This window comes from Daldinia vernicosa, assembly GCF_022497035.1.
Source record: "Daldinia vernicosa strain CBS 139.73 unplaced genomic scaffold F5Y00scaffold_21, whole genome shotgun sequence".
Classification (NCBI taxonomy): domain Eukaryota; kingdom Fungi; phylum Ascomycota; class Sordariomycetes; order Xylariales; family Hypoxylaceae; genus Daldinia; species Daldinia vernicosa.
Genome location: NW_025953937.1, coordinates 483,328 through 494,685, shown reverse-complemented (window position 1 = coordinate 494,685; position 11,358 = coordinate 483,328). Strand labels below are relative to the sequence as shown.

Genomic DNA, 11,358 nt, shown 5'->3' with positions numbered 1-11,358 from the left:
AGTTTCTACTGCCGCCTTTCCCCAGCCTGTCCGGATGTTGATTCCTGCTTTCGATAGGCATTGGAAAGATGAGGGATGCCGCAAGCCAAGACTCTAAAAGTTACCCCCTCAGCTCTCTTAAATCGAGAATTTTGTAGTGGCGTGCAGAATATAGGTGGAGTCTGGTACTCGACCGTGACCACCGGAGCTTTGCCACAACAATGAAGTCGCGCACGGCGCCTACTAGCAATTCTTGCACAAGCCGAATGCGCCGGACTAGCACGCGTCGTGATTGGAAAAGCGGACCGGCCCGCCCATACCAGACGAAAGCCGGCGGCCGAACATAACCTAGTAATATCTCGAAACCTCGATCTTACCCCTTAAGTGCTTGGACAACCCTTGCCTAACGCTATGGGCGAATTTTTGACGAATCGTCTAGAAAGATCTTAGGTTATTTCTTGTTGGCTTCCCATTAAAAAAAAAGCTAATCAAAGACCATTTATATATTATATGCATTATGTATTCATTACTTCGATCATAGCTAGTTCCATAACAACCGACGGCAAGTAAAGGCAAAGCAAGAGCCATAGATATTTTATAAGTTCCCCTCGAACTTATTTTGGATTAACGACGCTAACGCCCGAACAGATGTAGAACGTAAGAACTTCCCTTCAAACCCTATTAACTATATCTTGGTCCGCTTCTTGACTTTGCGATACAAATCCTGCTCCTCCGTCCAGGCATCTTCAAAAGTAGTTGGTAGCTGCTTGAAATGCTCATCTCTGTGGCCTAGGTACCGTACCATTTGGAACGCGCCAGTACCAACTGACATAGTTTGTCCCATGATAATCTTCTCACTCACGCCCTCGATACGATCTGCCTTCATTCCAGCCGCGGCATCGAACAGGTGGTCTGCCGTCTTCTCAAATGATGCCAGTTGCAATACGCTGTCTCGCATCTTGGATAGACCGAACCGAGTAATACCAAGAATCTCACCCTTATACGTCATAACGTCGGCTAACAGCTCCATATGTCGTGGATCGATATCCATATCGCCCATGACACTCGAGATTTCTGCGGCAATAGTAGTTCGTGCCGCTTCGATGCCAAGGACGTCCCGACATTCAAGAATGCTGTTCGTACGGACCTTGGTACCGATAACACCTTCAGTATTTATGCACTGTCGGAGACCATAACCCTCGACTAGTACAGTATAGTAGTTGATTTTGTTGTCCTTTTTGTCTTCTTCCGTCTGAATGATTGCACGAGTAGCATCTGGATATCCGGAGATCGGAACCGACGGCAATACACGCTTGAGGTGGCTCACTCGAACGAGCAAGTCAGCTGCCGCCTCTGCGATAGCCGCTTTACTTTTAGGTGCTCGTTTGGCCAAGGAATCCGCGTCTGGGGGTCTCACGGTTATCTCAATAGTTGCATCTTGCTCGAATACTTGAATATCTGAATCAAGGATCTTCAGCTTCTTTTGTTTGTAAATGGCGCGTTTAATGTCCTCAAGGCCGATACCAAGATGCATTCCTTCTAGGGCCTCAGTGTTAATATGAAGGGTAATGAATGCCCTGTGTGGCCCCCATTCGTCATCAACGTATCGAATAATATCCTCGATATATGTCTTCTCGATTCTTGCCCTCACAAGATGTGCCACCTCAATCTGTCTGTTGTTTTGTAGAGGACAAGTGATAACTGGTGTACTGATCAACTTTGAGGCGTTGATAATTTCCTTGATACGTGGTACACCTTGCGTGATACTCATTCCGGCAACACCAGCAAAATGGAAAGTCTTCAGGGTCATCTGCGTTCCTGGCTCACCAATTGACTGAGCACCCACTGCTCCTACTGCATGGCCCGGTTCGACACGCGCTTTAGAATATTTCTCTAGGCATAGCGCAATGAACTTTCTAACCGTACGTTCGGATACCTTTGCGACCCTCTCCGACGCTAGTTTTGGAACTGCCAAGGCTGCTCCCTTTTCTTTCTTGTGTATTGTCGCTACTGATCCATTAGGTTTGGTAAGCATAGGTTCGAGACCTCCAGCAGCTCGGAATTTAGATAACTTCTTCGCTAAACCCTCCATATGTCCATAGACGGTGTCGAGGAACTTTCGAGCACTCTCATGCTCATCAATAGCATAGTCGCTATCGTCTCTGTATTCTAGTGGCTCTCCGTGTAACAATCCTCGTCTCCGATAGCGTTCGCGTTCCTTCTTGAGGATGGAGTCGCAAAGCTCCAGGATCTCAAAAGGTAGTAACGCTTTATCAGAATTTTTCCAAGTAAGAGCTTCGGCATGGGACCAAGTTCGAGCAAAGTTGACTGGCACAGCTTTACCTTCCATGTCGACGGGATCGAGCTTGTCTGCGCCGAACTGGAATTGCACTACGCCTCCGCCCGAGGTTCTGACGGTATCATCATATTGAGTTGAAAGGTCTTCTAGCGACTTCATTAAGCGACGAGACATATATCCGGTTTCTGCGGTTTTGACGGCCGTATCGACCAGACCTTCTCTTCCAGAAATAGCGTGGAATAGGAATTCAGTTGGCACTAGGCCAGTGTAAAAGCTATTTCGAACGAACCCCTTTGCTGGGGCTTGGCGGGTGTTCTTATGGAAGTGTGGAAGAGTTCGATCTTGGAAGCCATCAGCGACACGTTTTCCACCGATAATTTGCTGCCCGACAACGGCAACCATTTGAGCCACGTTGATAACTGAACCCTTCGATCCGGACGAAGCCATAATCCAAGGAGCGTTGTTTTTGCTTAATGTCTTGATACAATAGTCTCCCGCGGCTTGACGAACTTTGCTGAGGGTACCGGAAATTTTGTTTTCTAGTGTTTCTTCCATACTACATCCTGCCGCTTTTGGTAGTTTATTCGCATTGAACTGCTCGATAAAGACGTCTGACTGTTGGTACGCGTCCTCTACGAGCGCTTGTTTCTTTTCAGTAAGAGACGCAGTAGGGTAAACATCGCCGATACCGATTGAGAAGCCGCGATTCGTTAATACTCGCGCACAGAGCTTGGCTAATCGATTCATCGTCGTGACGGCTGCGTCCGGACCAAAATCTCTGAGAATAACATAAAAAATAGACTCTTTCTTGCCTGCCCCCACAGTGGACTTGTCCATCCTGCCGCACATGACTTCTGAATTTCTCACCACTAGCCAACCATCGTTCGGGCACATATCTGGTGCTAGAGGCTTTTGGCCTGGCTGAGGTGGCTCTGGATCAGAGAACTCTTTGCACTTGGCATCAAGGTTGACTTTAACAGGCGATGCCTTGTTCGGACGCATAAGCATACTGAAAACTTGCTTCCCAGTCCAAAGCCGCTTAGGAGCAAAAATGGCCGGAGGCGGAAGGTCGAGATGAGTGACACCGTCCATCATTTGCATCACTACGTAGGTAAACGTCCTGCGATCGTAGAAATTATCTTTACTACTAAGCAGATACGCAGCCGTAATGAAATCCTGCGTTGCTGCAATAATAGGCTCTCCGTTCTTCGGCGTCGCTAGATTGTGCTTGACACCCATGAGTTCCATGGCCTCAGCACGAGCTTCTTCTGTCTGGGGAACATGGAGATTCATCTCGTCTCCATCAAAATCGGCATTGTAAGGCCCGCACACACATTCGTTGAGGCGAAAGGTTCTCCATGGTCGAACTTTGGCAAAATGGCTCATAATACTAAGCTTGTGAAGCGATGGCTGTCGATTAAAAAGGACAATATCATTATCCTCGAGGTGTCGTTCAACTATATCTCCTTCGCGCAAATCTCTAGCAGCTGATTCCTTGTCTGCAAATCTTAAGGACACTTTGAATGCTTGGTCACCGTCTTGTTTTAGGATGGCTTGGGCTCCTGGCCATACGTAAGGACCGTTTAGTACGCATTGCTTTAGCTTATTGATGTTTGCGCGGTTAACTCTTTCGGGATACGTGAGGTTTTTAGCGACGAGCTCGGGCACGGCAACCTGATTAATAGCTAAGTTTGGATCAGGAGAGATGACAGTTCGACCGGAGAAGTCGACACGCTTTCCGGACAGATTACCACGGAATCGACCCTGCTTTCCTTTCAAACGCTGACACACACCCCTCGTCGTTTTCATACCACTACTCTGTAGACCGGGAACGTCGCTGTTTACATATACCGCAATTTGCAGCTGCATATATTCCCACTGTTCCATGATGGTCTGGAGAGCAGTGCCCTTTTCCAACGCAGCACGGATGAGACCACATGCCCATACTATGTCTCCAAGACGGGTTGTGAGGTCGTCTTCGTTACTCGCACCCTCCTGGGCCACGGATGGGCGAATACACACAGGAGGAGCAGGGAGGTATTGCCATAAGAACATTTCCGGCCGTCCCTCTGAAGGATCAAGTCCAAGTAACTCGCAATCAGTAGGACTGATCTGCTTAAACAAGTTTAGAACCCTGAGGGGATTCAAATCCTCGAAGGCCTTCCTTAAATGCTTATCAAGGTCGTGGACATGCTTCTTTGCTTCCAAAAAGGAGTTATCAAACTCAATCTTACTTGGCGGAGGCTGCTTCTTCTGCGAGGTTGACTTATTGTACGCAACAAACTTGTCATGGACAATTTTAAGAGCTCCAACTTTTCTAATTTGACCATTCACCGCGCCACAGTATGGGCAATTCTTCGTCTTTCTACATTGCGCATTGATCTTTTTGCATATAGCGCTTCGTCGCATGTTGTCGATAAAAGGTCTTCTCAGCTCCTTGAGAAACATTCGTCGTTCTGGCTCCGTTAACAACACCCGGGAGCAGTCTTTGCATATGTTCTGCAAGATGGTTATCGTAAACTTTATATAACCGATGTGGAAGGCCGGTAGAGGTAGTCGGATGTGGCCAAAGTGACCAGTACAATCTTGTAAACGAAGGCCACATGTTGAGCATATACCCGTCTTGCTCGACGTTCCCTAGGAAAGACTGACATTAGTACTGATGCTAAGAAAACCATGATTAATCATAGCAACTTACCAGCCTTTTGTCAAGTATACCATTCTGTGTTGGTTCTCTGCCCCTGTCAATATCGTACATAGTTCGATCAGAAACTTCTATGACAGCTTGGTTGACAATGTCTTGATTAGACTGGATGCCGAACTTGATCTGCCTGAATTTCTTGGGAAGTTTATCCACAACCTGGTGTTTGACCGGCGCAGCCGAGTGGGTGATCGTAGTGGTCGCCATTTTCCGTAGTATTTATGACGGGCGCGTCGCAAGAAAGCTCTTTCGCGAGAGGGGTCTTAATGTCAGTCGGAATCAGGTATTTTATTGCGCGCCCCAGTCGCTGTGTGTAGGAGATGATTCATTCCATACAGTAGTTGAAGTTTATCGTTGGGATAAAGAGAATAGGATGAGGGTAGTGTATAGTAAAAAAAAAAAGAAGGAGAAGAAAATACCATTTGCCGCCACGTTGAAGTCTAAAAACGAAGCTCGATTCAATGGAAATTTTAGTTTCGCGAAAACTCAGGCTAGTTACCTGAGATGCGGTTAGAGTCATTCTAGTTCGTGCCCCACCATCCTATCGGAGCCGATAACTCGATAAGGATGGGGTAGTGGGGTTACGGGTACTTTTATGCAAGCGCGTGCAGTACCACCTCCAACCTCAGCTTTACATAGTGCATATGTGGTCGTCATAGGCAGGGGTTACGTTATTATGCTGCACGCTGCACTAAAGTGCCAATTTAAGGCTGACAAGGACAACATGAACAAGATCAATCCAATTACCATGTGATATATCCGTTCCCACGTGTAAATATTTCCTACAATACCTACCTACCTACGATACCAACATCCTATTCTCTACTCTAATAGTAAGCTTTATTTTATGTATATTATTATTATATAACTTATCTCACCGAATTGCTCATCTCGGACCCAACAATTCATAATTCCCAGTCTTACCGACTCTATCTGAAGAGTTATAAGCGGGCCAGACAACCGATCCTAATAATAGCTTTAACATATTTGACACTTGGCTTTTTAAGTTCGAGTTTCTTATTTGTTACATTATTTAACCACTCGTTAAGTTGGCGAATTTGCTGATTTGTGTCCCGCGAAGCTTCACAAGTGTCCGTCTACCCTTAAGACCGGTCAACAATCGACTCTCCAGCGTGTCTAAGAGGCGGATCTTCGGATGGCCACCCGGCCTCTCCGGTAAGATGTCCACAGAAAATAGCGATGCCAATGCACCCAACGACAAGAAGGAGGTCAAGAAGGTAGAGAAGTCGTATCTAGCTAGCGCCGTAGATTCCATCAACCCGTGGACCACAAATCGAAGCACCACGCCGACTCCGAAAGATGCCGCTCCAAAAACGAGTAAGCCGGTACCTACTAGGAAAGCCGAGGATCATAGCACAAACACTCTTTACGGCCAGAGTTTCAGAAGATACCCGTTGGATTGCCCGCCGTTGAATGTTATGTGGTTTCATGCTGTAGATGTGAGTGACACATATTGACGGATCTGCCTTACGCCTCGCCTTACTCACAACTTTTTAACTTTTCTTTTTATTATCAGGTCCCCAAACGGAAACCAAATTTCCTAAAGACGAAGAAGAAAGAAGAAGACGGAGCCAAGCAAACGCCACCGAAGAAATTTGTCGCATTCTCTAAGAACGATTCCAGATCGATCGAAAATGCCTACCAAAAACTCTTGGAGGAGCTCGAGGACGAACGAGGCAAGGGTTCGACAAGCAAGCAAATACGCTCAAGTTCTCGACGGAGGAGAGCTGTGTCATCAGAGGATGAACCTAATACCAGCATTGATGGGGAGAATAGTCCGCAACAAGGTGGTCTACGGGTCCCGGTCAACGAAGACTTCCTGTTCGATGTCGATATAGAAGAACGTGAATTGGCGCCGGTATATTGGTTAGGACCCATTTACGAAGTCCGCCGTGGCACTTGGTTCTATCAAGAAGGATCCACCTTGCGACCCTGCGAGGAGAACCTGGCGGCTCAGCTCGAGGAAGGTTACTTGAAAATTAAGCCATGGACGTATCCTGCACCAAGCATTCGCAGTAGCTCCGGAGTACAGGATGTCACCCCCAAACCATCCTCGGAAAACCTAAAGGCGGCCGCCAAGTTGCAGACTGACGGTTCACTCAAGTCCCCTCAGCTCCCAGTGCAACACCAACCACAGACTTACCGGCTCTTCGGTACTTACATGAACAGTATAGCAACTTATCAGGACTCAAACACTGCATGGCTATCCTCAGAGAGTGTATTTTCCTGGGTAACATCGACGGTATATCAAAGATTTGCTGGCGGTGGTTATATGAATGGTGTAAAACTTGTGCGTGGCTACTCGGAGCCTGGAAAGACAAAAGACGGGAAAAGGCCACCTACACCCACGACCGCTACTCTACCCCCCGAAAAAGTGGACGACAAGCAAGAGAAGGCCATCAAGCGAAGATCTGCCCCGCCTAGTACACGTTCAGATGATACTTCAGACCTAGATAAAGAAGATGATGAAACTACAACAGAGGCTCAGCGTCGAGAGAATCGCCTGAAGCGGCAGTTTTCATCATTTATCGAAGCTTCCGAGGACCCAGAGAAGCAGGATGAGCAAATTAGAAAGCGTGAGGAACAAGAAATCCAGGACGACTATAATGGACAGGACGGTGAAACGCAAGGACGTGACATCGAGCATCTTGTTCTCGTTACCCACGGGATCGGGCAGCTCCTAGGACTTCGGTAAGTATCACCATACTATCGCGACATATTCTAGCACAAATTTTAATCTGTACTTCCAGGATGGAGAGCGTCAATTTTGTCCATGATGTTAACATGTTGCGAAAAACAATCAAGGGGGTGTATGCACATTCAGCAGACTTGAAAACTCTTAACAAGGAGAATGATAACGGGCCCGGCAATTGTAAAATCCAAGTTCTCCCAGTTTGCTGGAGACATTTACTGGATTTCCCCAAACGACGAGAAAAGAAAGGCGAGACTGACTTAGGTGACATCGGAGATGAAGAGGATGAATGTAAGTATCCTACTCAAGACTTTTAGCCATCTAGCTATGAATTAACAACTCGCTAGATCCTTCTCTGGAGGATATTACTATTGAAGGGGTCGCATTTGCTCGTTCTCTTATATCAGACCTCGCTCTGGACGTTCTACTATACCAAAGCGCCTACCGAGAACAAATTGCTGAGATAGTCCTAAAAGAGTCGAATAGGATCTATAAGCTCTTCATGGAGCGAAACCCCGACTTCAAAGGCAAGGTTCACATTATCGGTCATTCGTTAGGCTCCGCAATCATGTTCGATATCCTCTGTAGGCAGAAGGAGAGATCAAAACCACCAGAGACACCCCGTCACCCCCTGCGCTTCTGGCCCTCTCAAGAGCGGTTTGAACCTTCTCAAGACCATCGAGACCTTGCCTTCGACTTCGAAGTAGAAGACTTCTACTGCCTCGGTTCGCCGATTGGACTTTTCCAAATGCTCAAAGGGCGTACCATTGCAGCCCGGAGCAAGCCAAATGCGGCCTCATCTGAAAGTCCCCTCAATCCAGAAAGCGTAGAAGACCCATTCCGCTCTTCCATTGCATCAGATCAACGCATTTCAGCCATTACAGGTCATCCATTCTCAGTATCGTCGCCAAAGGCAGGACAATTGTTCAATATATTCCATCCTTCTGATCCGATCTCTTACCGCCTAGAGCCACTAATCTCACCCGCTATGTCGTCCCTCAAACCCCAAGTCTTACCCTATACCAAAAAGGGCATCTTCGGTGCTGTAGCCCCACAAGGATTATCAGGCCTCGGCGTCAAAGTAGGCCAGAGTGTCAGCGGACTCTGGTCTAGTTTCAGCGCCGGCATCGCCAGTAGCATCCTTAACCGCAGCCTTGGGCTGAGCAACGAGGACGTTGCGAACTTTAACGCCGCGAATAGCAATAACAATCCTTCACAGCCAATACCTCCCGGAGCCGGTACGAATATCGTTTCCGGCAGCGTTATCTCCGATACCAATGCGCAGTCCGAGAAGACAGACGCGCGGAAGAGGGCGCTGGCCCGCCAGAACTCATCAAACGGACCAGGGGGTAGTTCTAGCTACGACGCAACGCTCATCGACGATGAACTCGAGACGCTATACTCCCAATTCCAGAGGAAGCGTGTCGAGGAGCATAAGAATAGCGCCAGTCGCGCTGAAGAGGGCCAAGAGCTTGGTGAGGCGTGGGCGGCCGAGGAGCTGAAGGCGCAGAAACTACGCAGGGAGGAAGCGAAAGTGCGCGCCCTGAATCGAAATGGCAGGGTTGATTACAGTATCCAGGAGTAAGTCCAAATTGTGTCTTTTTCTACTCTTTTTACGCCTACGGTAAAGAGGGAGCAGCCTCAAATTCAGAAGCAGGGAGACAAATAGCAATCGCTAACCAGTTATTTCATTACCTAGAAGCGCGCTTGACTTCAACCCTATTAACACCATCGCCTCGCACATGAGCTACTGGCAGGACGAAGACGTCAGCCATTTTATCATCTCGCAGCTCTTATCCCGAAAGAAAGAAGACGAGAAGCAGAAAGGAGACCAACTCCTTCTCCGCATTTGAAAGAAGAATGGCTTATTCTCCTGTTTGCTACGGATTGCATCACGTCGCAATACGTTCGTTTAACCTATGACGTTTTGTATACGCCATAACCCATTACGAATCCCAAGCAGCACTACTCAATTATCTCACACGAAGAATGAATATATTTAACTATCTTAGCTACCGCGGTACATAGCACCTAGGAAAGCTCCGCTTACTTTCGCGCCGCACCACAGGTGTATAGCACATGACGAACACGCCCTCCCACAATGCAGATCGCAACCGAAGGCAAGCCAGGTACCTCGACGCCGTATATACTCATACCAAACACGGAGCTACATAGGCTTAGGATCCTCAGAATCGTAGTCTATCGATAGAGATAATGCTAGGCTCGGCCCATACATACACTACACCTTTCAAATTTCCCCTCTTCCCCTTTTCTGGAAAAAACGGAGTTGGCGCCGGATGGATTGATTGGATGGGCGTAGATAATATGTATGTCGATAGATACCTAGATACCATTTTAAATAGCATGATAGAGTTAGGCCCGCGGCCCACAACAAAACAACGACGTTGACGATGCCTTCCTAGTACATAGGTATATAGTAAGTAACTATCTGGTGATTAGGCCTGCCTCTTGTTTACAATGTAGAAAACAAAAATATCAGTACGATAAATGAATCCGAGGTCTCAAATACCATTCTTCCCATTGAAAGCCTGTCACAATCGAGACGGCCTACGACATTATAATTCCATTATAAGAAGTATCGTCCTCAACGCTATCTAAATAACGTGATTCCGGCAACCCCAGATTACGATAATATCAGGGGCAGGAGGCCATGGCAGTGTAGCCTAGATGCCCTACAGGATACCAGCTTACAATCAGGCCTACAATCAGCGAAGTGATTCCAATGCTAACGAGTCAAACAGAAATATTCAGTCAGAAGAACACAGCCGGAGGCAATTAATGAAATTCATTCGCATTCAGCGTTCCTAAACTGGGAACAACCACTGCGCGGAAGTGTATTGTATGGTGCTAACGCAACCAGAACGAGAAACCCTGCAATGTCCCTAGCAAAGCAAAACCATGACTCCGTGTTCCGCAACAGAACTTTTCCGGATCCAGGCCAGATTTTTTCCCATTTTCCATTGTGCCATAATTCCGACCAAGTGAGATTACTCGAGTTTACCAAATCACGACCTGCCATAGTAACCCACCCGCTTACGCGAAGGGTGCCCATAAGAGAATATACAAAGGGTGTTTGTCGAAGATTATTAGAGATTGACCCTCCCAATCATCCACTGCTCTGGCAACCTTTCCAAAGGCCACGGTCGCCATCCACCTTCATAACTTGCCGAGAAGAAATTGAATTTGTAATGAAGTCATCGCGTCGCAGAAAAAGCTCGAGGTATCTTCGTGGCGAATCCGCTTAATTAGGGCACTGAGACTGGACGTGTCCAGGCTGCTGGCACTTGTAGCAGATCTTCTCTCCACCAGTCGAGGGTTTGGTGCAGTCACGGGAGAAGTGGCCATTCTCACCGCAGTTGTAGCATTTGCTACCGTTAACACATTCGCCTATAGCTAGATTAGAATGAAAGCATATGCCTTATGAGTTCAACTTTACTCACGAGACATGTGGCCATAACCACCGCAAGAATAGCAGGTCTTTCCACCTTGGCCACCGCCTCCGTTATAGCCGCCGCCAAAGCCACCACTTCCTCCGTAGTTGCCTGAGCCGTACGATTCAGTGCAGTTACGGGCAATGTGACCAGGCTTACCACACTATAACCTAAGAGTTAGTTTTACGATGATAGCAAAATAGGCAGTATTGTG

General features: G+C 47.4%; 2 protein-coding genes across 2 annotated transcripts; one reads left to right on the top strand and one right to left on the bottom strand.

Moving 5' to 3' along the window:
• Positions 1-377: 377 nt before the first annotated feature.
• Positions 378-5,597, bottom strand: F5Y00DRAFT_71581 (beta and beta-prime subunits of DNA dependent RNA-polymerase). Its single transcript, XM_048014051.1, has 2 exons — positions 4,977-5,597; positions 378-4,915 (listed from the first exon to the last, which is right to left on the bottom strand). The coding sequence occupies exons 1-2, from the start codon at positions 5,184-5,186 to the stop codon at positions 665-667; spliced, it is 4,461 nt and encodes a 1,486-aa protein (XP_047865256.1). The 5' UTR covers positions 5,187-5,597; the 3' UTR covers positions 378-664.
• Positions 5,598-5,619: 22 nt separating this feature from the next.
• Positions 5,620-10,155, top strand: F5Y00DRAFT_236284 (DDHD domain-containing protein). The gene is made up of 6 exons (XM_048007685.1): positions 5,620-5,812; positions 6,061-6,439; positions 6,517-7,691; positions 7,751-7,983; positions 8,040-9,273; positions 9,392-10,155. The coding sequence occupies exons 2-6, from the start codon at positions 6,161-6,163 to the stop codon at positions 9,543-9,545; spliced, it is 3,075 nt and encodes a 1,024-aa protein (XP_047865255.1). The 5' UTR covers positions 5,620-5,812; positions 6,061-6,160; the 3' UTR covers positions 9,546-10,155.
• The last annotated feature ends 1,203 nt before the right edge of the window (positions 10,156-11,358 follow it).

Coding starts and splice junctions, on each gene's coding strand:
- F5Y00DRAFT_71581 (XM_048014051.1), bottom strand. CDS start 5,186: ATGGCGACCACTACGATCACCCACTCGGCTGCGCCGGTCAAACACCAG. Junction 4,916..4,976: donor GTATACTTGACAAAAGGCTG/GTAAGTTGCTAT, acceptor AGTCTTTCCTAG/GGAACGTCGAGCAAGACGGG.
- F5Y00DRAFT_236284 (XM_048007685.1), top strand. CDS start 6,161: ATGTCCACAGAAAATAGCGATGCCAATGCACCCAACGACAAGAAGGAG. Junction 6,440..6,516: donor TGTGGTTTCATGCTGTAGAT/GTGAGTGACACA, acceptor TTTTATTATCAG/GTCCCCAAACGGAAACCAAA. Junction 7,692..7,750: donor GGGCAGCTCCTAGGACTTCG/GTAAGTATCACC, acceptor CTGTACTTCCAG/GATGGAGAGCGTCAATTTTG.